Below are 26,897 nucleotides of genomic sequence, written 5' to 3' on the forward strand. Positions count from 1 at the left end.
ACCTTCCGTTCCTGTGAGCGCGCGCGCCTGTGTGCGCGCGTTCACAGGAAGTCTCGCGTCTCGCGAGATGACGCGTATATGCGTGACTGTGCGCAGGGCTGCCACCTCCGGAACGCGATCCTGCGTTAGGCGGTCCGGAGGTGGTTAAATATGGGGTAAGTCAGTCTAATAGTAACCGATTCTGGAATATCATGTTATTAGCCGTATTTTTCGCCCTATAAGACGCACCGGCCAATAAGACGCACCTAGGTTGACGCACTGTTATGGGGGATCTGTGGGTGACGCACTGTTATGGGGGATCTGTGGGTGACGCACTGTTATGGGGGATCTGTGGGTGACGCACTGTTATGGGGGATCTGTGGGTGACGCACTGTTATGGGGGATCTGTGGGTGACGCACTGTTATGGGGGATCTGTGGGTGACGCACATGGGGGATCTGTGGGTGACGCACATGGGGGATCTGTGGGTGACGCACATGGGGGATCTGTGGGTGACGCACATGGGGGATCTGTGGGTGACACTTATGGGGGATCTGTGGGTGACACTTATGGGGGATCTGTGGGTGACACTTATGGGGGATCTGTGGGTGACACTTATGGGAGATCTGTGGGTGGCTCTTGTTGGGGTCTCTGGATGGCACTGTTATGAGGATCTGTGTATGACAGTTATGGGGGGGATCTGTGGATGACACATATATAGCATCTTCTGCTATGTGTCATCCACAGATCCCCTCCATAAGTGTCCCTGTAGTGAATGACCCTCAATACAACCTGGGGGCCGGCGTCTGCTTTTATAATGACAGCGGGGCCCGTGCAGTGACTGTATTCTACTACACGGGCCCCGCTCACTGTATAATCCTATGTCTAATAGTTAATTGTAATTGTATGTAATCACATAAGGAGCGCTGTGTATTACCGGTACTTACAACTACAAGCGCTCGCCGCTCGGTAGGTAGCAGAGGAGGGAGGAGGCAGGCCGGGAGGACGGACGCTGGCAGTGTGAGTCATACGTCATGCGCCCACGCCGCCTGCTTCAATCATAAAGTGGGCGGCGCATGACGTATGACTCACACTGCCAGCGTCCATCCTCCCGGCCTGCCTCCTCTCTGCTACCTACCGAGCGGCGAGCGCTTGTAGTTGTAAGTACCGGTAATACACAGCGCTCCTTATGTGATTACATACAATTACAATTAACTATTAACATAGGATTATACAGTGAGCGGGGCCCATGTAGTAGAATACAGTCACTGCACGGGCCCCGCTGTCATTCTAAATGCAGATGCCAGCCCCCAGTCCCGCCTCCCTCACAGCTGATACACCCGCCGCACGGCATCGCGGCGGGTGTATCATTGAAAACTCAGCAAAATCAGCAGCATTCGCCGTATAAGACGCACTGCTATTTCCCCCCCATTTTTGGGGGGGAAAAGTGCGTCTTATACGGCGAAAAATACGGTAACTACATATATGAAAATTGAAATTAGGGTCTAAATGTGACAGTTTTCCTTTAATAATAGTCCTCGTAAGCAACAGGTTAAATATTGACTTCTGAGCCAGGAACTAACATTCTTGGAGTTAAAGGGGTTCTCCAGGCTTTACATATTGATTACCTATATTCAGGACAGGTTATCCAAACGAGATGGGCGGGATCAGACTCCTGACACTCCCGTAGATCAGCTGTTTGAGGAGATCTTAGTGCTCCCGTTGAGTGCCATGGCCTCTTTACATTGGATAGTGGCTGTGCTTAGTATTGCAGCTCAGCCCCATTTACTTAAATAAGACTGTGCTGCGCTTAAGCCCTGTGACTTCACATGGCCTGGGAAGAGGCCTAAGCACTCACGGAGCGCCCCAACCTCTTTGTACAGATGCTAAAAGTCGGATCCCCGCCGATATCATATTAATGACCTGTGCTGAGGATAGTTCATCAATATAATCATTCAATAAGCACAAAGGATAGCACTCACCGGAATGGTCAAATTCTATACTTTATTCCTCATCCAAAGCAGGTGGCAGAAAGGGTACAGGACGCCACACAAGCGCGGCAACGGCCTCTGAGAAAACGTATCTATGCAAAACGGCCGTTGCCGTGCTTGCGTCCTGGACCCTTTCTGCCTCCTGCCTTGGATGAGGAATAAAGTAAAGAATTTGACCATTCCAGTGAGTGCCATGCTTTGAGCTTATTGAATGATTATATCTGGACTGTTTGGGATACCGCAACGCCATGGTTTTCAGGCAGGCCCATACCTACGGCATATTACTCCAAATCCACAGACATATACGATTCCGATGCATAGCAGTGCCATCCACGATCACTCCACATGCAATGCATAGTTCATCAATATATAAAGCCTGGAGAACCCCTTTTGTAAGCAGTATTCCTGTTGGTCCAAAAATATCAGTGTTAACACTGATGGTCTAGTGCAGGGATGCTCAACCTGCGGCCCTCCAGCTGTTTATTAAACTACAACTCTCAGCATGCCCAGACAGCCTACGGGAGTTGTAGTTTTACAAGAGCTGGAGGGTCACAGGTTGAGCATCCCTGATCTAGTGGATTAATAGTATTATTACCTTCTATTATCACTGAGGTAGTCTTTGCCTGATATACTACATCCCCAGACTTCCACACTTCCCACCTACAACTCCCAGCATGCAAACATGCTCGGCTGTTCTTACAACTCCCACAGAAGTGAAAGGAGCATTCTGGGAGTTGTAGTTTCAGAATGCCTGGAGAGCCGGAGGTTGCGGATCCCTGCTCTAGTGTGATCACTCTCAGAATAATTCTCTCGAGTTTCTCCGCAGTAAGCCCTGGTTTCGTTTTCCGCCAGGTTACCAATGTCTCCTTGTGTCTGTATGATTGCAATCTACTCTATGAAGTAGTTTCCAAAACAGAATGCTTTGCCCGGTGGTATCTCCACTAGGTACAGTTAGTGTGTCACGTTCCTTGGCCACATGGCCTACTTGCACCTCAGTCCCATTCCACTGAATGAGCCTTGGCTGTAATACCAAGTACAGCCACTACCCAATGTACAGCGCTGTGCTGGATAAGTTGTGAGGCGGCCACTGCAGCCTCTTCAAACAGCTGATCAGTGGGGGTGCTGGCTGTCAGACCCCCAGCAATCAGATATCAATGACCTATCCTGAGCATAGACCATCAGTATTGAACACTCGAGAAGCCCCTTATATTTATGACAGGAAAGTAACACCACACGAAAGTTACAAAGAAAAATATTTCATTTGGAGAGTTCTTAGATGAGAAAAGTACAGGCAGTATGGTAAAAAAGATTTGACTCTGAATATATATATATAAGATGACACAAGAAGCTCGTCGAAGGTGGTCATCAGCTCCTTTTCAATAATCCACGAGGCCTAGGAAAGAAAAAAAAAGGCAAATTGACTCATGAGCTAAGGAGACAGAAATTTAATGTGGATAAGTGCAAGATAATGCACCTGGGGCGTAAAAACCCAAGGGCAGAATATAGAATATTTGACACAGTCCTGACCTCAGTATCTGAGGAAAGGGATTTAGGAGTAATTATTTCAGAAGACTTAAAGGTGGGAAGACAATGTAATAGAGCAGCACGAAATGCCAGCAGAATGCTTGGATGTATAGGGAGAGGTATAAGCAGTAGAAAGAGTGAAGTGCTTATGCCGCTGTACAGAACACTGGTGAGACCTCACTTGGAGTATTGTGCGCAGTACTGGAGGCCATATCTCCAGAAGGATATAGATACTCTAGAGAGAGTTCAGAGAAGAGCTACTAAACTGGTACATGGATTGCAGGATAAAACTTACCAGGAAAGGTTAAAGGACCTTAACATGTATAGCTTGGAAGAAAGACGAGACAGAGGGATATGATAGAAACTTTTAAATACATAAAGGGAATCAACTCGGTAAAGGAGGAGAGCATATTTAAAAGAAGAAAAACTACCACAAGAGGACACTTTACTGAGAGAGTAGTGGATGCATGGAATAGCCTTCCTGCAGAAGTGGTAGCTGCAAATACAGTGAAGGGGTTTAAGCATGCATGGGATAGGCATAAGGCTATCCTTCATATAAGATAGGGCCGGGGGCTATCCATAGTATTCAGTATATTGGGCAGACTAGATGGGCCAAATGGTTCTTATCTGCCGACACATTCTATGTTTCTATGTTTCTATGTATGATAAAAGGGATGTATTGCTCTTTTTAGTATAGTGGCATAAAGAAAGCAGACATGAGTAGTGCTCCCAGCCTTTTTCTGGTTGGTGTTCAATACTCAACCACTAGAGGTCTCTATTGTACACTAAAAGTGTATATACGCAAGTCTACCAGCTGATCGCACATTTTTTATGTAAATGGTAACAATATATTGACAGAAAACGCTAACTGAGAGGTATACGTAACGCCAGTTTTTAATAGACACGCCCCAATGATTCTACACATAGTTAGGCTACTTTCACACTAGCGTTTTGGCTTTCCGTTTGTGAGATCCGTTCAGGGCTCTCACAAGCGTCCAAAACGGATCAGTTTTGCCCTAATGCATTCTGAATGGAAAAGGATCCGCTCAGAATGCCTCAGTTTGCCTCCGATCAGTCTCCATTCCGCTTTGGAGGCGGACATTAAAACGCTGTTTGCAGCGTCTTGGTGTCCGTCTGACGAAAATGAGCCAAACATTCTGACACACAATGTAAGTCAATGGGGACGGATCCGTTTTCAATGACACAATCTGGCACAATAGAAAACGGATCCGTCCTCCATTGACTTTCAATAGTGTTCAAGACGGATCCGTCTTGGCTGTGTTAAAGATAATACAAACTGATCCATTCTGAACAGATGCAGATGGTTTTTATGGGTACCATTTCTGGGGTCCATACAACTTTTTGATCACTGTTATTCAAATATTTTTTTGGGGTAACAAGGTGACAAAAAAAATGTCAAATTGCTGCTAGTTTTTATGGTTTTTCCGTTATGGAGTTCACCACCACATTAGAAGGCGGAGGGAGCCATCTCTCTCTGCCTAACCTCATGTTGACGATGCCATCGGTGGGGTTAATCGTCTGGTTTCGGCATAATCGCTTTTCCTCGTCATTGCAGCCCGGGTGCCTGCTGTATTATTATACAACTTAAAGCACATACCTATAAAGCTGCAGCAAAATTTTCCAGGATGCTGATAACTTAAAGGACTTTTGATGATGTCATCACCATGTGACCAGTAACAAGTGGATGTTCCTGGTCACATGGCGATGACATCAAAGGTCCTTTAACTTATCAGGATCCAGCACCACAAGGCTATTATCCCCTCTCCCTCCCTCACACTCCCCCATCAGGCCACACTTACATCATTGGTGGCAGTGGCCAGCTGTGTCGCAGTGAGGAGCAAGGGAGGCTCTCCCTCCTGCTCCACTGTGCGGCGGCCTATTAGAGCATGGTGTGCCCTGCGCTTCGTGTGCGCCATGTTTTCTGATAGGGACTGATATTATGCAAAAGAAAGCTCCAGCTCACCTGTACTTTTTAAGTACCAGACATGCACGGTTGTAGTCCGATTCCTGACCCTTTGTAAACCTCAAAGTAGAAACCAGCACCGTTCTTAAAAGATGTGATGATCCTTTATTCTTGAGTACAGCAAGCACATAGAAATAATCACACCACCCCGACTGGGATCGCGTTTCAGACAAACTACATGTCCTTAATCATTACCATGCATTTAAAGTCGGGGGTGCCGTGATTTGTATGTGCTTGCTGTAATCAAGAAAAAAGGATCGTCACAACTTTTAAGAAAGGTGCTGGTTTTTACTTTAGGGACTGATACTAAGCTGCACAATAATGCAGCTTAGTATCGAAAAATGCCAATCCAGGTATTGTATCGAACTGGGTAACAAAGTATGGAAAAAGTATTGAGACTTCGATAAGCGATGCAACCCTATTTTTAACAGGGAGCCTTTCAGTATATCATGCCCCATGGTTGGGCCAGCAAGAAGCTTCTAATAGGTTTGATTCGATGAGAATCATTTGCCTCCACATTTGGATAGCTAAGAGGATAATATAGTGCATCTTACTTACCATTTATCCGCCTTCATTAGAAATCAGAGTAATGTTTTAACCTAAGAAAAACAATGAGAAGCATCAAAGTTAATATTCCAGGCACTGCACTCCCGATGGTGTATAGCACCCAACATTTCGCGACCCCATTTATGATCCCTTCAGACTACCTACCTGTACAGTAAAGCGTCACCTTTGTTGTTGGCTATTGAAAAGAAGCCGCTATGGGGAGAGAAATCCATTGCTCGGGCTAAGTGAATTGTTTTATTTTTGCTTTGTACCGGGAAGTTTGAAAACACAGTAAATGAAGGAATATGAACCTGCGGAAACAAGGGTAAGATGTTATTTGAAAAATATATATTTCCAAAAAACAAAAAAAAGTTAAAAAGGGTCTTCTGGCATTTTAAACTGATGGACTATTTTTAGGGTTAATCAATGAGGGTCCCACCCACAAGACCCCCAATGATTTGCAGAACAAAGGAGCCACCACAATAAAGCGATGAGACATACGGCTATGTATGCGCCTGCTTCTGCACCCATATGTAAGGTGCTTTGCCTGGATAAAGAATAATGGACGAGCGGCAGCACCATGACCACTTTCTTCTGCCCACTGGTCAAAGTCCTCCTAAATCTGAACCTAAACTGTTTAAATAAACATTCTAGTAAAATCATTTATATTAAAAGGGGTTAGGAGAGAATGAAATGACCGTTTTATTATTTGAAGGGTATGCCTGCTTTAGACCATGCCTTTTTGATAGACAGTTCCAGGAAGATATGCTAATGTCTCTCACCGACGGGACCCTCAGTGATGTGCTCTGGCCGTTGTAGGACCATGGCACTAAATGTTCAATATCCTTTTAGGGCTGTGTAATGTGTACATGGGCACTCCTCTACGTCTAATAGGTGAGGGTCTTGAATAGGGTCCACCTCTATTCAAGGAGATTTTCCTAAATTTGATATTGATAGCCTACAACATCAAACTGGTGGATGCTCCACTCCCCAAACGGTTTAGTTGACTCAATGGGTCACATCACTTGCCCCCTTTATTGTTTATTTGGCACAGCATGGTACATTTAGTAGTAGGGCTCTCTGTAGTAAGTGCATGTGACAGAGCTGCAATACCAGGCATAGGGCATGCTCCCTTCAGCCAACTGATCAGTGGAGGTGGCAGGAGACGGACTCCCATCGATCTAATATTAAAGAGTTTACTAAGTGATGGCCTATCCACAGGATGGGCCCTCACTAGCTGATCCACGGGGGTCCGACTCCCCACATACCTGTCGATTAGCTGTTTGCATATAACTTTGGTGCCAGAACTACACAGCTCTGTCAACCTCGTAGTGGATGGAGCTCGTTAATACAGTGCCGCTCCCATTGACTTTAATGGAAGCAGAGCTGTTGTGACAAGCTCTGTCTACTACAAGGTTGACAGAGCTGTGTAGTTCTGGCACTGACTATAGGCCATCACTTAGTGAAGCCTGTACAAAGCCCTTTAACGACCTATTCTACGAATAGGCCATCAATATCAAAGTCCCATAAGTCTTCTTTAGGCCTCTTGCACACGACCGGTCTGCAAAAAATATGGATGACATCTGTGTGCATTCCGTATTTTACGGAACAGCTTGCCCCTAATAGAACAGTACTATCCTTGTCCGTAATGCAGACAATAATAGGACGCGTTCTATTTTTTCGCGGAACGGAAATACGGAAATGGAATGCACACAAAGTACCTTCCGTTTTTTTTTTTGCGGACCCATTGAAATGAATGGTTCCGTAAACGGAACGGAAAGAAAATACGGTCGTGTGCAAGAGGCCTTAACAGAGGCCCGGGAGGTTTCGAAAGGAAGCTACCATGGTGAAGGACGTCACCAGCCTGTGCCCGCCTGGTCCATAAAACAGACAGTGCTGAGGTCAGGCTACCATTTCTTACTATGCCCCATGAGAAGATGCGGGGGGCTATCTGCTATGAGAACTACTGCTATATTCTGAGGCGCTATTCTATCATGTAATACAACACACATAGGAGGATACAAAGGCGGCCTCTTACCAGCTTAACAGCATCATCTGCGGCATGGGAAGAGACTGCTAAAATCTCTGTACATGGGTTGAATACTTGTGATGAAGTCGACGTCACCAGGTTCATTATAGATTTAAGAGGCTTTGGGTTCGAGCTCTGCAGACAGTCGCCATAATTATAAATATTCACAACTCCGGACTTTGACCTGAAACATTAATGTGCCAGTTATATACACTGCTCAAAAAAATAAAGGGAACACTTAAACAACACAATGTAACTCCCAGTCAATCACACTTCTGTGAAATCAAACTGTCCACTTAGGAAGTAACACTGAGTGACAATCAATTTCACATGCTGTTGTGCAAATGGGATAGACAACAGGTGGAAATTATAGGCAATTAGCAAGACACCGCCAATAAAGGAGTGGTTCTGCAGGTGGTAACCACAGATCACTTCTCAGTTCCTATGCTTCCTGGCTGATGTTTTGGTCAATTTTGAATGCTGGCGGTGCTTTCACTCTAGTGGTAGCATGAGACGGAGTCTACAACCCACACAAGTGGCTCGGGTAGTGCAGCTTATCCAGGATGGCACATCAATGTGAGCTGTGGCAAGAAGGTTTGCTGTGTCTGTCAGCGTAGTGTCCAGAGCATGGAGGCGCTACCAGGAGACAGGCCAGTACATCAGGAGACGTGGAGGAGGCCGTAGGAGGGCAACAACCCAGCAGCAGGACCGCTACCTCCGCCTTTGTGCAAGGAGGAACAGGAGGAGCACTGTCAGAGCCCTGAAAAATGACCTCCAGCAGGCCACAAATGTGCATGTGTCTGCTCAAACCAGGGCTGTGGAGTCGGTAAATAAATGTTCCGACTCCGACTCCTCAGTTTTATGTACTTCCGACTCCCCGACTCCTCTGTATTAATATGCGAATGTATTTTATACATTCCTTGAGGGAAAGAAACGCAACCTACCACAGGACTCCTGGCTGGGAAGCTGCTTTCTCCTTTGTGTGCTTATCTGCTGCTGAAGATAGGGCAGTGGGAGGATCCAGGAAGGGGCATTTATTCTAAAACATGATTTTCCTAGGAGAATCCCATAGTCATGTTTAAAGTTTAAGCTAACAATCGGAGTTTACAAGTTTTTAGAGCCTTAGCTAAATGACAGCAGTTTTTCCAATGGTTTACAGCTTCAGTCTTGAACTATTGGCCCTCCATTCCCTTCACTTATACAAGTGTCTCACTCTCTAGTCCTGCAAAAAAACATATTTATTTAATCCCTTATCAGTGAGAGGCTAGGTTACACATGGACGCTGCGTTCCCTGTAAAAGCAGAACACACTATGGAAAGTATAAGTATTGCAGCTCCTAATTGTGCGTTGCGTGCCATATAGTGAAGCACATGAAAAGCATGCTTCTTCACGGTCACTTAACGTGTTCGTTTTGCGGTTACGTGAGGCACTGCATGCATTGGCCTTTATTCTTACAGTAGAGAAGTCATTAATTATAACTTTTTGTGAATTGGGACATTTAAACTTGCTTTTTTTATTTTTTATTCCAATCTAAATTTAGTAGGAGTCGGAGTCGGTGCATTGTTTGCCGACTCCGACTCCAGGTACCCAAAATTTCCCCCGACTCTGACTCCACAGCCCTGGCTCAAACGGTCAGAAACAGACTCCATGAGGGTGATATGAGGGCCCGACGTCCACAGGTGAGGGTTGTGCTTACAGCCCAACACCGTGCAGGACGTTTGGCATTTGCAAGAGAACACCAAGATTGGCAAATTCGCCACTGGCGCCCTGTGCTCTTCACAGATGAAAGCAGGTTCACACTGAGCACATGTGACAGACGTGACAGAGTCTGGAGACGCCGTGGAGAACGTTCTGCTGCCTGCAACATCCTCTAGCATGACCGGTTTGGCATTGGGTCAGTAATGGTGTGGGGTGGCATTTCTTTGGAGGGCCGCACAGCCCTCCATGTGCTCGCCAGAGGTAGCCTGACTGCCATTAGGTACCGAAATGAGATCCTCAGACCCCTTGTGAGACCATATGCTAGTGCGGTTGGCCCTGGGTTCCTCCTAATGCAAGACAATGCTAGACCTCATGTGGCTGGAGTGTGTCAGCAGTTCCTGCAAGACGGCATTGATGCTATGGACTGGCCCGCCCATTCCCCAGACCTGAATCCAATTGAGCACATCTGGGACATCATGTCTCGCTCTATCCACCAACGTCACGTTGCACCACAGACTGTCCAGGAGTTGGCAGATGCTTTAGTCCAGGTCTGGGAGGAGATCCCTCAGGAGACCGTCCGCCACCTCATCAGGAGCATGCACAGGCGTTGTAGGGAGGTCATACAGGCACGTGGAGGCCACACACACTACTGAGCCTCATTTTGACTTGTTTTAAGGACATTACATCAAAGTTGGATCAGCCTGTAGTGTGTTTTTCCAACAAAGTATGTTAGAAAAATATTTAATTAATTAGTTATTTTTGTGTTCCCTTTATTTTTTTGAGCAGTGTGTATATATATATATATATATATATATATATATATATATATATATATATATCAGAGAAAGGACTAAGCTGTAGCTGCTGAGCAGTGGGCTTGTGCCCATTTTACTCTAGAGATACAGCTGCTGGCAAATGAGGTCAAAAATTATGAATCCATAAACTTGAAAAAAGCTGCAGGGGAAAAATACCCAGTGACGGCACTGTGCAAATGCTGAAGACCACTCGCTTAGGGTCCATTCACACGTCCATGGTGTATTGCAGATCCACAATACACCCGGCCGGCACCCCCCATAGAACTGCCTACTCTTGTCCGCAATTGCGGACAAAAATAGGACACGTTCTATTTTTTTTGCTGGGCCGCGCTCCTGAAATGCGGATAGCACATGGTGTTCTCTCCGAATCCCGTACTGCCCCATTGAGAATGAATGGGTGCGCACCCGTTCCAGATATTGTGGAACGGATGCGGACGTCTGAATGGAGCCTTAGAGTCCCGCTGCAGTCATTATGCGATGTGGTCACATAACTATCTCAATATGAATTCAACATCAAGATGGCCTCGTAAATGTACAAGAGCAATGGAGGCCAACAGTATAGGACAGAAGAATTCAGACTGTAAGCAACACTTTTAGTTGCTCCTATTTAAGCTGGTTCTTAGGGTGCATTCACACGACTGTAAGCGTTTTGCGGTCCGCACATGGTCGGCACTATATAGAAAAAGCCTAATCTTGTCCGCTTAATATTAATCTTGTCATGCTTAATATTCACTAAAATGAATGGGTCCTCGCAATTGCAGGAATGGATGCGGACCCAGAATTACAGCCGTGTGAATACACCCTTATACAGTGTTGTACTGTATGTCGCAGGCTTCCGGCGTTGGTATGCATTGGGGAAGTATCTGAATTGGATGCGCCAGAATGGTACAAATGTAGGAGGTTTTACACGTACTTCTGTCTTGTCAAAAATCTGTATCCAGCGGTACACTTTTTCATATTTGCAACAAATGTCAATGGTCAAACGATGTAACTGTATAGATGTCCAGTCACAAGTAGCTTTATACTTTTCATCTTTGCAGTATGCAGTAAAAACGCACGCAAGGTTCACACTATAGAGGGAACTTAATCTCAACTATGCCAGTTTTCTGGCAGAAAAAAAAAGAGAAAAAAAACCCCACTAAATTGTGTTTGCAACTTTCTAAACACCACTGAACCTAAATCTAGGGGCATTTCTATGCTGCCACAGGGAACGTGGCAAGGACAGGGCCAGCACAGTGGTGCTGTAGATTTCAGTCTAGGGTCAGGGACTGCCAGAGGATGCACCTAATTTATGGCGACGCCTGCGCCTTGTCATAAATAACAAATCCTCCTGCAGCGCAGAAAATATCAAAGTCCAGAATAAAACACCGGCCTATGATAAATCTCCCCCTATGCTTTCGCAATCTGTTGAAAGGCACGTGTTTTTTCCCCCCAAGATTAGAAATAGAAGGTACTTCTAAAACAGGATGCAACAGGACAATTATCCGGGTGCGCCCTACTGCCATTGACCTCTGTTGCACACAAAGTTGGCTCCATTTGGACCACGTTCGTCCACAGGACAGAAAGAGCCGGCATTTTGTGTCCTCTGGTGCTCTACTTTTAATGGTAAATTCTTCGGCTGGCAGCAGCTCTCTCTCCTGACTGCCCCATACACATACACTTTCGGTTCGGCCGAGCATGCATGTGTATTCTATAGAGAGAGGAGAGAAAGCTGCTGCCAGACACTTCTAGTGGCAGCCTAACTCCTGGGAGAACAGAAGGACCGGGAGAAAATATTCACTTCGCCCGATCCTTCTCCCCCCCACGACATCATTTCCCCGCTGAAGGTGGATGGTATTTTTCAAACTTCACTGCAACCTGCAGCTGATTTGTGGTGAAAAACTGCAGCATCGGAATTCACTCTTCCGGGGACAAAAACCAGTACACTTACCCACAAGACACATATTGGCTGTCTCTCGATACGGCAAGGGAAGTCCCAAATAAGCTTCCGTCATCAACAAATCGGTTCAGACACCTCCTGCTGTTTACATCCCAAATGTACACATCACCTTCCTCTAAAAGGGAGTAAAGCAGGTACAACAGTGAGGAGACGCCCCAAAAGACAGATACAAAAAAGATATAATGTCCCCTTTCTCTGAGAGAAGTCCTCATACAGCACAGCGTAGAAACACTGCATGCAAAAAAAAAATATTATTGCACAGGCATTTAGAGGGAATTTTTTATGACTGCATTTTACTCCTTTGGGGCTGAAAATCATTTTTTCAATTGGTCTTTATTAAAAATATTGAGCCGTTCTATCACAAAGTGTTAACTGTTTTCCTAGCTGTGAGAATCCAACTTTCACTTTGTGCCGGTCATGTAATAAACCTCATCTCTAAATTGCTGAAAGGTCATAAACACTTATTTAAAGAGATTGACTGGATTCAGAGCTGAACCAGGGTATACACCACTGGGAATCGCGTCCCCACCTATCCCTTGGTTGAACTTCGATGTATGTCTTTTTTCAACCGTATTAACTATGTAACTCGGCCCCTCTGACATGACCATTGAAGCATTTCATGCTCCGCTGCTCTCCTTTGCCCTGCACTGAATTGCACAGGGCAAAGGCATTTTCTGGAGATCTGGTGACTTACCAGCTCTCCATGAGGAAAGCTAGGCAGAGGCTTCCACCTAGCAGTGAGCCCGATGAGGTCACTGGCACTAACGGGCGTGTTTTAGTGCTGCCCTAGCCTGTAAAACGGCTAAAACTCGCCCATCAGTGCCGATGATGTCACCGGGAACACTGCAAGGTGGAAGCATCCGCCTAGCAGTGTAAAAATGTAAACAAAATAAGCCCTTGCCCTGCACTGTGCAGCGCAAGGCAAGGGAGAGCATCGGAGCACGAAATTCTTCGATGCTCATGTCAGAGGGGCTGAGTATGGGAAGAAGGGGATACGTCCGGGTTCAGCTCTGAACACGGACAACCCCTTTAAGTCACATTCTTATCAGTAAGATAAGGATTGAGCTTTGAGGAGTGTTAATAAGGTCTGAGAGAGCAGAGATAAGGAGCCCATCAGCTCCCTGTCTGACGGAGCAGAGAAAAAATTCTAAGGCCTCTTTCACACAACCGTTTTTATTTTCAGTTTACGGGCCGTTTTTTTGCGTTCCGTATACGGAACCATTCATTTCAATGGTTCCGCAAAAAGAACGGAACGTATGCATTCCGTATCCGTATTTCCGTTCCGTTGAAAGATAAAACATGCCCTATTATTGCCCGCAAATAACGTTCCGTGCCTCAATTCAAGTCAATGGGTCTGCAAAAAAAAAAAAAGAGAACACATACGGAAATGCATCTGTATGTCTTCCGTATCCGTTCTGTTTTTGCGGAACCATCTATTGAAAATTGTCTGTCCAGCCCAATTTTTTATATGTAATTACTGTATATGCCATACGGAAAAATGGACTGGAAAAACGGAAACAATGGATCCGTGAAAAACGGACTGCAAAACACTGAAAAAGCCATATGGTCGTGTAAAAGAGGCCTACCGTAATTCTGCTAATAGAGCATCTCAGCTGTGTACAGAGAAAAGGATTCCATATACTGGTATGAGGAGAGGTAAGGGAGTCAGGTAAAAATCTAAGAGGACATACGACAGGAGGTACTAGACAAATTTGGATTAGTTAACAGAAAATAGATTAGTAAACTAAAAGAGACAGTCTTTGCAGAAGTGACTCAGTTGGGGGGAGGGCTTGGGGGGGATGGGGTGTTTTCATTTTGCATATGGAAATGATAAAACTATGTATCACCTTTGTATTGAATTTGTAATCAGTGTTATATTTTTTGTGAAATGGTGAAACAAATAAAACAATTTTGGAAAAGGATTCCATATTGTTAATAAAGATCAATGGAAAAAATGAATAAAAATATAAATTATTGCCCCCAAAGGTGTACATAGACTTTAAAAAGTAGCAAAACGAGGTTCTGCAACTTTGTGTGCTGAAAACAGCAGTAAGCAGTTTAGTAAATGACCCCACGTACAGTTTATGCCAAGAACAGAATTTAATCTGACATGTGTTGGGCACACAATAATTAGGGGACAAATTATGGATTACAACTGCAAAACCATAGTTGATTCATAGTTGATTCAGTTGAACCATTGTGACACATAGGTCTGCATTGGAACTGCGTACACAAATCTCAAAGACTTTTTGCAAAGTTGCTTCATTCTTATAGTAGAAGCACTAGATTAACAAAACATGTCCTTTAATGTAACTTGCATTCTTATCTTGTGATATGTCACCAAGAAAAGTCAGTAGACAGTATTGGTGGGGTCTCGCCGTTGTGAAAAATGACAATTGGTCTCAGTAGAGACTGGGCCATTGACTGTAAAGACCTAAAAACATCCTTACTGAGTAAAGCCCCTTCATACAACCTCTAGGACACATCAGAAGGTAGGAACTAGTGCCAATTGCAACCAAGATCAATATAAAAACGTTGCTATCTACAAACCCATTACCTGAGGCTGAGAAAATTTTACTGCTGTCTGGAGAAAACACAGATTTTACAGACCCGGCATTCATCTTCATACTTCCAATCAGCATCTTGCTCTAACATCAAAGAAAAAGAAAAGAAAAAAATTTAGGAAGAATAGTTCTCGGCTATATCTGGCTATCCCATAGAGTTGAATGGAGCCGCAGCATGCACACAATACCACTGCTCCATTCACTCCAAGGACTCCTACTCATCCCCCCACCCTGTGGATAGGGGGTAAGTTGTTATGGCGGGACATTTAAATCAGATCATTAAAAGGGCATCGGTCAGCAGTTTTGTACCTATGACACTGGCTGACATGTTACATGTGCGCTTGGCAGCTGAAGACATCTGTGTTGGTCCCATGTTATGTGCCCGCATTTCTGAGAAAAATTATGCGCAAATGAGCCTCTACGAGCAACGGGGGCGTTGCCATTACACCTAGGGGCTCTGCTCTCTCTGCAACTGCTGGGCCCTCTGTACTTTATAGGTCCAGGTGTGATGACGTTTTCATCGCCTGGACCTGTCAAAGTGCAGAGGGCACGGCAGTTGGAGACACCAGAGCCCCTAGGTGTAATGGCAAGGCCCCTGTTGCATATAATAAAACTTCATTTTCTCAGAAATGCGGACACATATGAACATGGGGCCAACACAGATGTCTTCAGCTGCCAAGTGCACATGTAACAGGTCAGCCAGTGTCATGGGGACAAATCTGCTGACAGATGCCCTTTAACTCAGGGCTGTGGAGTCGGTAGATAAATGGTCAGACTCCTCTGTATTTAATATGCGAATGTATTTTATACATTCCTTGAAGGAAAGAAAGGCAACATACATGTCATTACCACAGAACTACTGGCTAGGAAGCCGCTGCCTTCTCCTTTGTGTGCTGATCTTCTGCTGAAGATAGGGCAGTGGGGGGATCCAGGAAGGGGCATTTATTGTAAAACATGATTTCCCTAGTAGAATCCCATAGTCATGTTTAAAGGATAACTGTCACACTTAGACCCTAATTTAAATTTTCATATATGTAGTTACTAATAACATGATATTCCAGAATCAGTTACTATTAGACTGACTTACCCCATATTTAATAAGATTCAGCCCTTAGCAACCAGTCTGCATAAAACTGCAATTTCACTATTCAGTTAAGATGGCCGCCACTGCCCTCACCCTGAGGCTAATCCTGCCTGCCCTCACTAGCCAGTAACAATAGCCCCCCAAATGTGTCAGTAACCAGAGCCCTCCCCCTAAAGGGTTAATCTCCTGCAGCACAAAGGGGTCCTCTTACCACATGTTGCTATCATTTATACACTGAGCAGACGGCAGATCTCCCTTCCCTGGTCTGCGCTGCACCAACTCTGCATTCTCCAGCTCTGCTGAGTGAGGGAGCGTCTGCCAAGCGCAGGGACAGGGAGAAGTGCACACAGCCCAGGCACTGTTATCAGCTTCTGGGGAGGACCTGGCTAATCATTTACTTACAGTCCCTGGCTGTCAGTAATGTGACCTTGCACGCTGCATGCTCCGTCCTTCAACAGATAGACGGACCATGCCTAGCAACCCTATTTTAAGCACAGGTAAAAGTAGGCAGTACAGGGGACAAAAATGTGGAATTAAGGGGCCGATGACGTCTTCTCTTTCGGTGACGTCATCGGCGCGGGATTTGAAATGCTGACAGGGCCAGCCGGAGGAGGAGGAGAGCGCTCGCTGGCCCTGTCAATCAACAGGAGGAGGGGGCGGTTTTTTGCGGCGGCTACCAGCAAGTAGACACCCTACTTGCTGGTAGTGAAGTCATTTGCATATTTTAAAAGATCGATTTTTAAGGAAATGAAGCCACAGACAAAGGTAAGAGCCCTTTATAGGGAATAGTCGTTCAATAAGGATTTTAACAAGCCCAAAAAAAAAAAAAATTGTTTTGGGGGTGACAGAAGCCCTTTAAAGTTTAAGCTAACAATCTGAGTTTACAAGTTTTTATAGCCTTAGCTGAATGACAGCAGTTTTTCTAATGGTTTACAGCTTCAGTCTTGAACTATTGACTATCCATTCCCTTCACTTATACAAGTATCTCTAGTCCTGCAAAAAACATACTTACTTAATCAGTTATCAGTGAGAGGCTAGGTTAACCATGGGCGTTGCGTTCCCTGTAACAGCGGAACACAACACAATGGAAAGTATTGCCGCTCCTTAACTGTGCGTTGCGTGCCATATAGTGAAGCATGTGAAAAGCATGATTCTTCATGGTCACTTAACGTGTTCGTTATGCGGTAACGTGACGCACTGCATGCATTGGCCTTTATTCTTACAGTAGAGAAGTACCGTATTTTTCACAAAAGTGGGGGAAAAATAGCAGTGCGTCTTATGGGGGCGAATGCTGCGACCGTCCGGTGAATAGGCTGAGAGGGAGGAGGGGCTGGGGCCGGCATCTGTTCTGTAATGGCAGCGGGGCCCGGTGCAGTCACTGTATTCTACTACACCGGGTCCCGCTCACTGTAGTATACGGTAATCATATCTAACTTGTGGGTATTGTTAAAGTATTCCAATCATCTTAAATCTAGCGCTGTACTACTTACTACTAACTTCTCGGCAGTCAGGTGGCCGGGTGGGCGCTCGTAGCGTAGCTCACTACGTCACTCTCCTGCTTCGTCACCTTTATGAATGAAGCAGGCACCCACAGATGCCCCCCACAACAGTGCCATCCACAGATGCCCCCATAACAGTGCCACCCACAGATGCCCCCATAACAGTGTCATCCACAGACCACCATTAGTTCAAAACCCACCAAAAGCACACCTTTTGGTTAAAAATATTTTTTTTCTTATTTTCCTCCTCAAAAACCTAGGTGCGTCTTATGGGCAGGTGCGTCTTATAGGGCGAAAAAGACGGTAATTAATTATCACTTTTTGTGAATTGGGCCATTTAAACTTGCTTATTTTTTTTTATTCCAATTTAAATCTAGTAGCCCTGTTTTAACTAAAGTACTGGCGTCTCTAAAACCATGCTGCTCATAGAAATAAAGATACCTGTAGATGGTCAATCACCCAAACCAATATTACAGAAGACTTTTGGGTTTCGTTTTACCTTCATGGATAGCAAATGTAAGTATCCACAAGACCCATGAAGCAAGAGAAACGATCCATCTGGAGACACTTCAAATTTCTTTATGGTCTTTTCCCCCAAGCCTGAAATCGTAACATATAAAAGAAATTTAAATATTGTTGGGAAATTGTCATAACTCTTATCTTGGGCAAAACAAAAGATCAAAAAGACAAAAATCTAACAAGTTATATCCAAAGTTTATATATATTATATATATATATATATAAATAAAATAATAATCATTTTCATTTAGTCCTCCTTAGGGGCCTTGAACATGTAATGGTTAGATCACTTCTCCCCCAGACTGCAATAAATCACCACTGCAGTCTAAGGGAGATTTGCTATGTTCATAAGGACTCCGTAGGGACACCTTTGTGGTAGGCATGGTAGCTTCTAGCAAGCTTGAGGCTACCACAATAAATGAACGGCTCCCCCGATCCCCATGCAGGGGAGCCGTTCGAGGCCCGGGAGAGCAGTGCTCCCATAGAAAAGCCGTGCAGACGCAGTGGCCACAACTGACCATAGCATCTGAGGGGGTTAAACGTCTGTGATCGGCAGGCAACTGGCAGCTATGGCACCCGTTGCGCCCTCTTTAAAGACCTGACATGTGTGCCATATATGTATGGTGCATGTCAGGAAGGAGTTAAAACTCAGAATATACATGGAATTAAATACCATTTATACTGAATCATTCCCATTAAACTACATATCAATCTGCTCCGTAAGATGCTGCCTGCAGATTACATTGCATTTTCATAAGGACAGGTTGCCTTTTACTCCACCTTCCTAACCATTACTACTTTGGTCCTATGTATATATAACAAAGCATTTTTTTCAACAGTCTTTATTAAAAATTATTACCATTTTGGTAATTCAGCCCCTATGCAGACCTACAGTCAGGTCCATAAATATTGGGACATCGACACAATTCTAACATTTTTGGCTCTATACACCACCACAATGGATTTGAAATTAAACAAACAAGATGTGCTTTAACTGCAGACTGTCAGCTTTAGGTCTCATGCACACAACCGTTCCGTTTTTTGCGGTCCGCAAATCGCAGATCCGCAAAAACCGGAAGCCACACGTGTGCCTTCCGCAATTTGCGGAACGGGCGGCCCATTGTAGACATGCCTATTTTTGTCTGCCAAACGGACAAGAATAGGACATGTTATATTTTATTTGCGGGGCCACGGAACGGAGCAACGGATGCGGACAGCACACGGAGTGCTGTCCGCACCTTTTGCGGCCCCATTGAAGTGAATGGGTCCGCACCCGAGCCGCAAAAACTGCAGCTCGGATGCGGATCCGAACTACGGTTGTGTGCATGAGGCCTTAATTTGAGGGTATTTACATCCGAATCAGGTGAACGGTGTAGGAATTACAACAGTGTTGTTAAGGGACCAAAAGTAATGGGACAATTGGCTTCTCAGCTGTTCCATGGCCTGGTGTGCGTTATTCCCTCATTATCCCAATTACAATGAGCAGATGAAAGGTCCAGAGTTAATTTCAAGTGTGCTATTTGCATTTGGAATCTGTTGCTGTCAACTCTCAAGATGAGATCCAAAGAGCTGTCACTATCAGTGAAGCAAGCCATCATAAGGCTGAAAAAACAAAACAAACCCATCAGAGAGATAGCAAAAACATTAGGCGTGGCCAAAACAACTGTTTGGAACATTCTTAAAAAGAAGGAACGCACCGGTGAGCTCAGCAACACCAAAAGACCCGGGAGACCACGGAAAACAACTGTGGTGGATGACCGAAGAATTCTTTCCCTGGTGAAGAAAACACCCTTCACAACAGTTGGCCAGATCAAGAACACTCTCTAGGAGGTAGGTGTATGTGTGTCAAAGTCAACAATCAAGAGAAGACTTCGCCAGAGTGAATACAGAGGGTTCACCACAAGATGTAAACCATTGGTGAGCCTCAAAAACAGGAAAGCCAGATTAGAGTTTGCCAAACGACATCTAAAAAAGCCTTCACAGTTCTGGAACAACATCCTATGGAAAGATGAGACCAAGATCAACTTGTACCAGAGTGATGGGAAGAGTATGGAGAAGGAAAGGAACTGCTCATGATCCTAAGCATACCACCTCTCATCAGTGAAGCATGGTGGTGGTAGTGTCATGGCGTGGGCATTTATAGCTGCCAATGGAACTGGTTCTCTTGTATTTATTGATGATGTGACTGCTGACAAAAGCAGCAAGATGAATTCTGAAGTGTTTCAGGCAATATTATCTGCTCATATTCAGCCAAATGCTTCAGAACTCATTGGCCGGCGCTTCACAGTGCAGATGGACAATGATCCAAAGCATACTGCAAAAGCAACCAAAGAGTTTTTTAAGGGAAAGAAGTGGAATGTTATGCAATGGCCAAGTCAATCACCTGACCTGAATCCGATTGAGCATGCATTTCACTTGTTGAAGACAAAACTGAAGGGAAAATGCCCCAAGAACAAGCAGGAACTGAAGACAGTTGCAGTAGAGGTCTGGTAGAGCATCCCCAGGGATGAAACCCAGCGTCGGGTGATGTCTGTGCGTTCCAGACTTCAGGCTGTAATTGACTGCAAAGGATTTGCAACCAAGTATTAAAAAGTGAAAAACTAGATTTTTGTATAACTTACCAGTAAAATCTCTTTCTCGCTCTTTCCTTGGGGGACACAGAAGACCTTGGGTATAGCTCATCTCCATAGGAGGCGTGACACTAAGTGAAAACTGTTAAGCCCCTCCTCCACAGCTATACCCTCAGGCTGGAGAGAGAGACTGCCAGTTGCGTGTCCAAGTAGTGAGAAAAGGCAAAGTCCAAAAGTGGAACCAACAAGCCAACTACCCAACGGGTAAAACAAACTCGGAAACCGTGTAAAGAAAAAACAAAGAATGGGTGGGTGCTGTGTCCCCCAAGGAAAGAGCGAGAAAGAGATTTTACTGGTAAGTTATACAAAAATCTCGTTTTCTCGCCCAGTTTCCTTGGGGGACACAGAAGACCTTGGGACGTTCAATAGCAGTCCAAGAGGGGAGGGACCACAGCACCAAAGCGAAGCACCCGAAGGCATCAAGAAACCACCGCCTGCAGACCAGGCGGCCCAAGGCAGCATACGCCGAAGCCCGAGTATGCACCCTGTAGAACTCGGTAAGGTGTGCAAGGAAGAAGTGACCGCCTTGCACAAATGCATGGCCGAAGCCTAATGCCTCCGGCCCAGGAGGCACCGACCGCTCTGGTGAAATGAACGGTGACACCGAAAGCAGAACCCTGCCCTTGGTGCGATAACCACAGCAATAGACACTCTGAGAAAGCGGAGGAAGCCACCCTGGAGGCCATCAACCCTTTGCACGGACCTCCTGGAAACACAAGAGACCGAACGCCGACCAGAGTCGGAGATCTCCCAGTAAAAACTGCAAGGCCCAACAACCTCCAAACGGTAAAGCGTCCGTTCCCGGGGATGGGAGGAAAAGGACGAAAGCCTCGTTGATAAGAAGGTAGATACCACCTTCAGAAGGAAGGAAGGAACAGGATGGAGAACAGCCCTGTCCTGGAAAAGGACAGAAGGCACAGAACACGAAGGGCCGCCAATCAGGCACCCGTCAGACATGATGGCAACAGAAACACAACTGTACAGGACAAAAGGAGTAGGGAGAACTTCTGCAACGGCTCCAATGGAAAGATTGGAGTGCCGAGAGCTCAGTATGTAGCTCCCAGGGCGGAACCAGGAAGGGGAAGGACAGCGCCGACACTTGACACTTCAAGTAACAGAGTCCCAGGGTCAGCCCGGACTAGAGAAAGACAGAACCAAGGGAGAGAAAGGCAGAGTGGGGGAATGCCCCGCTTCCCACAAAACCCCAGGCAAGAACCCTAAGTCCGACAACCAAACCTGGACGAAGCACAGTCGGGAGCGAACACTAGCGTGCTCGCAGGAATCATCCGGCAAGCGGGAGAAAACCCAATGTGATCAGGCGCAGACCAGTAACACGGTAGAAGGGTCGGAAAAAAACGGTCCTGTCGGCCCCCGAACAACATAATCCCATATCCAACCGGAGTGGGGGAGCAGAAGGACAGACGGAAGAAACCGGAAGGGTCCGCCCTCCCAAGTTACCGAGAAAGTAAGTCCAGCAGGACCATATGCCCAGAATGGAAAGGCAATCTGCACCCAGTGGGAGGACAAAACGCGGTAGACCCGGCAAACAGCTAGTACTGCCAGTGAGAACGAGGGAGATGGTACGAGACCGCAAGTAACACCGGAACCATCCAAGTGAACAACCATGCTCACCCCCGAGGGGGGGGGGGGGGCAATGACGGAACAGCCTCTGATGCCTGGCCGGGGCAGAAGCCACATTGGAGCGACAAACCCAGAGCAGAAGCCAAAAAACCGAGCCGGCGAGGAAAAGCAGAGCCGAATTCCCGCTACTCTGTGAGACGACCTGCACACCGCCTCGCAGCAGGCGAATACCCTGAAGAAACCAAAAGTGGACCTGGATAATCAAGCACCCAAGAGGAGTTGGGTGACCTACCCGAGAGGAGCAGTCTGAACCTGGTAGCAGCAGACTGAAGCGCAAAGGGCGCCAATAGGAAGGACCCATACCACACTGCATCCGAGAGGAGGAAATGGTAGTAGGCGAGGGAACCGTAGTCCCGCCAGAGCCAACGTAGAAGTCGAGCGGCACTGCAGACAACACTCTCGACCCCGACCGGTTGCGTGGGGAAACAATGTCACGGGATGACGAATGGGTACGCATCAAGGAACCCCGAACACTCCCCAGGTGGAAGGGCCAACGAACATGGTGGGTGCCGACAAAACGGGACCACACCAGAGAATGAGTACCACTCAGCTCGGTGCAGTAGCGAGCCAGCAGAGCTCGTCTACGTATATACAAGATATACAGCTGTGAATACATTGAGCATTCATTGTTGCGTGTTGGACAACAACACCTTAGGCTCATAAGTGGACAGAATGATCTCCTCGGAGAAGAGTGCAAAGCTTGCGACAAGCAACCTCACCCCAAGAGAAAAAAGTATGTCGCAGGAAGAAGGGAGGCATACGTACTAGCAACCCTGCAGGCAGCGAGAAGGCCAACCCACCCACGGGAGGAGAAGGCATACACGGCCCAAACAACGCACAGAGCGCACAGCCACAGCGTCCCACAGTATCCACGGAAGTGTAAAGTGCAACCTGAAAAGGAGTTATGCACAAGACCAGTACAGGCATGCGATGGAACGCAAGCAGTCCGCCCAGAAAAGGAGGGGAAAAAGGTACCTGGCAAACTCTGCAGATGGCAAGAGTGCAAAGGCCCGCACCAAAAGGACCTAGTGAAAGGGGGGCATGCACCGGATTATCCTAGCATTAAATGATTGTGCAATAATCCACCCAACAGCGAATTTCGTGAGAGTGCAACTACTCCGCCCATGAAAGGGGAACGTCCAGTACAGCATACACAAGGACAGCCGTGAATCTCGTGAGCGTGCAAATTTCCGCCCATGGAATGAGAAGTGGTCATGTACAAGGCCAGCACCATTTCCAAAGGGAGTGCAAGCAGCGCACCCATGTTAGAGCCATGCTCACGGCCCGCAACGTATTCGGTGAAAGTGCAATGATCCTCCCAGAAAGGGGGGGGGGGGGTGCACATGGCCAGCATCGCATCCCAGGAGAGCGCGAGCATCCCGCCATGGATGGGGGTCATGCACCTGGCCGGCAACGTGCTGGCGCAATAACAAACCCAGTCAGTGAAAGTGCATGAATGTCGCCTGAGGAGAGGAGGCATGCCCACGCCGGCAGCAATCCAGCGAGAGTGCGGTACTCCGCCCACGGAATGGGGGCCATGCATATGGCCGGCAGCGGATCCGGTGAGAGTGCAAGCACCCAACCATGGAAGAGGGTCAGGCACGTGGCCAGCAACCTACCGCAAGAGAACAACCCCAGCCAGTAAGAGTGTATGTATGCCGCCTGAGAGAAGAAGGCATGCTCAAGGCCGGCAGCAAAACCAATGAGAGTGCAGCATACCGCTTATGAAAGGGAGTCATGCACATGGCCGGCAGTGAATCCAGTAAGAGTGCAGTGTTCCGCTTATGGAAGGGGGACGTGCACATGGCCAGCCCCGCATCCGGCGAGAGTGCAGAGTTCCTCTTATGGAAGGGTTTCATACACATGGCCGACAGCGAACCCAGTGAGAGTGCAGCGTACCGCCTAAGAAGGGGGTTACACACATGGCCGGCAGGGAATCCAGTGAGATTGCCGCGTTCCCCTAAGGAGGGGGGTCGTGCACATGGCCAGCACTGTATCCGGTGAGAGTGCAATTATTCCGCCCCAGAAGGGGGTCATGCACCTGTCCAGCATTAAATCCAGTGAGAGTGCAGCATGTACCTCCTGATGAAGGGTACCCATTAAAAGGCCCCGAAACGCGTCGAGCTACTCACTCCCCCACCCTGGCTTTGGAATAAAAGAACTTAAAGAATGAACAAGAATTCCTGAGTGATCATTGTTCATCCGTGAGACTCTACTGGCGATCCAGGCGCAGGAGGTGTGATGTGGGTGTTATGTGCTTTATCCCACATTACCCTCCTGGGTGAAGTGAGTCACTGAAATTTTTTCATTTGATTTTATACCTTGATTTTAGATTTGTATAATATTTTACATTTACCTTATACCATATCTGCTTAACTGCATAGCATATACGATTTTACCGTGAGAATCACAACAATCGGTGAGTGTGAAAATATCGCCACCACATTTATGTGTATTTAATAACTCAAATTTTCTTCGGTTATATATATTATAACCCCAAATACTAGGGTTTTGGCGCCTCTCTGTGGTCCTTTTTAGCGTCTCCACGCTACCCCACTGTCTTCTTCCCGATCACCCACCTTGAGGGCATCAGGGTGGGTCGAGACCACTGGCAGCCTGCCTTTCTGTGCTCTACCATCATTCCCAATTAATATATATTAGTTCCAAAAATTCAGGTATAAACATACCATACATATATAATTTTTGCCCTACCTTTGGCACCCTGCAAAGTTATCCCTGGACCATCGCCTTGAAAGGCCCAGTGACTAACCCTCTTTTTTCTTCCCGTGTCTCTGACTTCTGTGGGGGAGGCAGCAGTGCGGGTGACCGGCACTGGCGCAGCTCAACCCCGGGAGAAGCAGAGAGGTCTAGTGCGTCTCTGTTGTCCCTGATGATCTGAAGAAAAATAAAAGAAAAAAGTAAAAATCAAAATTAAAAACCAAAACAGGAGAAAAACAGCTCTGCAGAGCAGGGAGTGTCTTGCCTCCTTGGACACTAAGCAAAAAACTGGCAGTCTCTCTCTCCAGGCTGAGGGTATAGCTGTGGAGGAGGGGCTTAACAGTTTTCACTTAGTGTCACGCCTCCTATGGAGATGAGCTATACCCAAGGTCTTCTGTGTCCCCCAAGGAAACTGGGCGAGAAAGTTTGATTTATGATTATTATTCTGTCCCATTACTTTTGGTCCCTTAACAAGTGGGAGGCACATATGCAAATTGTTGTAATTCCTACACCGTTCACCTGATTTGGATGTAAATACCCTCAAATTACAGCTGACAGTCTGCAGTTAAAGCACATCTTGTTCTTTTCATTTCAAATCCATTGTGGTGGTGTATAGAGCGAAAAATGTTAGAATTGTGTCGATGTCCCAATATTTATGGACCTGACTGTATATATCTCCATGGTTACAGATGACAGACAAAACCATGTGTAGTTTTATCCTACAGTATTTACACCTGCCTCCTTTTTCTTAACACAGGGACAGGTGGAGGCAAGTATGACTGTAGGATAAGACTACACAGGGATTGTTTGTAGTCTGTTACCATGGAGACACCTTGGTCTGCCTAAAAGCTGTAGACACAAAATAGTAGGAGATTTTTCATTTGCTAAAGGGTTCAGCTTTTCGTTTTAGACACATGGAAGAATAACCCTTAACACGGAGGAGTGTCACACCTACCTCTGACGTTGGTAACAGGAATAATGTTTCCACCCATCATGTCGTACACATAGAACATACTGTGCGAAATCCCTGTAGCGATCACCTGTTCTCCGTCAGCAGTGAACCGAGCTTTAAAAACTGGAAACTTTTCTAAATAGATGCTCTGTATCTTTGGATTTAATTTGCCATCAACCTAGGATGAGCCACAAGGAAAGCTAAAATAAGCAGAATATAGGCAGAACAATGCAAATTAAAGGGCATTCTGGGACCAAATTAAGCACATTAGGCTCTGGTCGCAACTGCATTAGAGCCTCAGTTGCAGATTCCGTCATATTTAACATGAAAAATCTTTCCATTAAAATGATGGACGCCATTACAAGTCAATCGGGTCCATTTTTTTTTTTTTTGGCTCCTATAACTGGATAGAAAAACTGAACTGCTTAAAGCGGCTCTGACATCTGGATCAACTGTACTGTGTACAGTTCTGGGCTCCTGTAAACAAGGCAGACATAGCAGAGCTGGAGAGGGTCCAGAGGAGGGCAACTAAAGTAATAACTGGAATGGGGCAACTACAGTACCCTGAAAGATTATCAAAATTAGGGTTATTCACTTTAGAAAAAAGACGACTGAGGGGAGATCTAATTACTATGTATAAATATATCAGGGGTCAGTACAGAGATCTATCCCATCATCTATTTATCCCCAGGACTGTGACTGTGACGAGGGGACATCCTCTGCGTCTGGAGGAAATAAGGTTTGTACACAAACATAGAAGAGGATTCTTTACGGTAAGAGCAGTGA

At 46.1% G+C, this 26,897-nt stretch overlaps 1 protein-coding gene across 1 annotated transcript in view; it reads right to left on the reverse strand.

The window, feature by feature from the left end:
- Positions 1 to 3,242: 3,242 nt before the first annotated feature.
- UTP18 (UTP18 small subunit processome component) overlaps positions 3,243 to 26,897 on the reverse strand; it is a 39,729-nt gene continuing 16,074 nt past the window's right edge. The window contains exons 8-15 of the mRNA XM_040435167.1: positions 26,115 to 26,289; positions 18,151 to 18,251; positions 15,062 to 15,152; positions 12,496 to 12,619; positions 8,062 to 8,236; positions 6,189 to 6,334; positions 6,036 to 6,076; positions 3,243 to 3,362 (exon numbers count right to left, since the gene is read on the reverse strand). Coding sequence (XP_040291101.1) covers positions 6,052 to 6,076; positions 6,189 to 6,334; positions 8,062 to 8,236; positions 12,496 to 12,619; positions 15,062 to 15,152; positions 18,151 to 18,251; positions 26,115 to 26,289 — 837 coding nt within the window. The 3' untranslated portion in view covers positions 3,243 to 3,362; positions 6,036 to 6,051. The remainder of the gene's footprint in view (positions 3,363 to 6,035; positions 6,077 to 6,188; positions 6,335 to 8,061; positions 8,237 to 12,495; positions 12,620 to 15,061; positions 15,153 to 18,150; positions 18,252 to 26,114; positions 26,290 to 26,897) is intronic.

This window comes from Bufo bufo, chromosome 6 (genome assembly GCF_905171765.1).
Source record: "Bufo bufo chromosome 6, aBufBuf1.1, whole genome shotgun sequence".
Taxonomy (NCBI): Eukaryota; Metazoa; Chordata; class Amphibia; order Anura; family Bufonidae; genus Bufo; species Bufo bufo.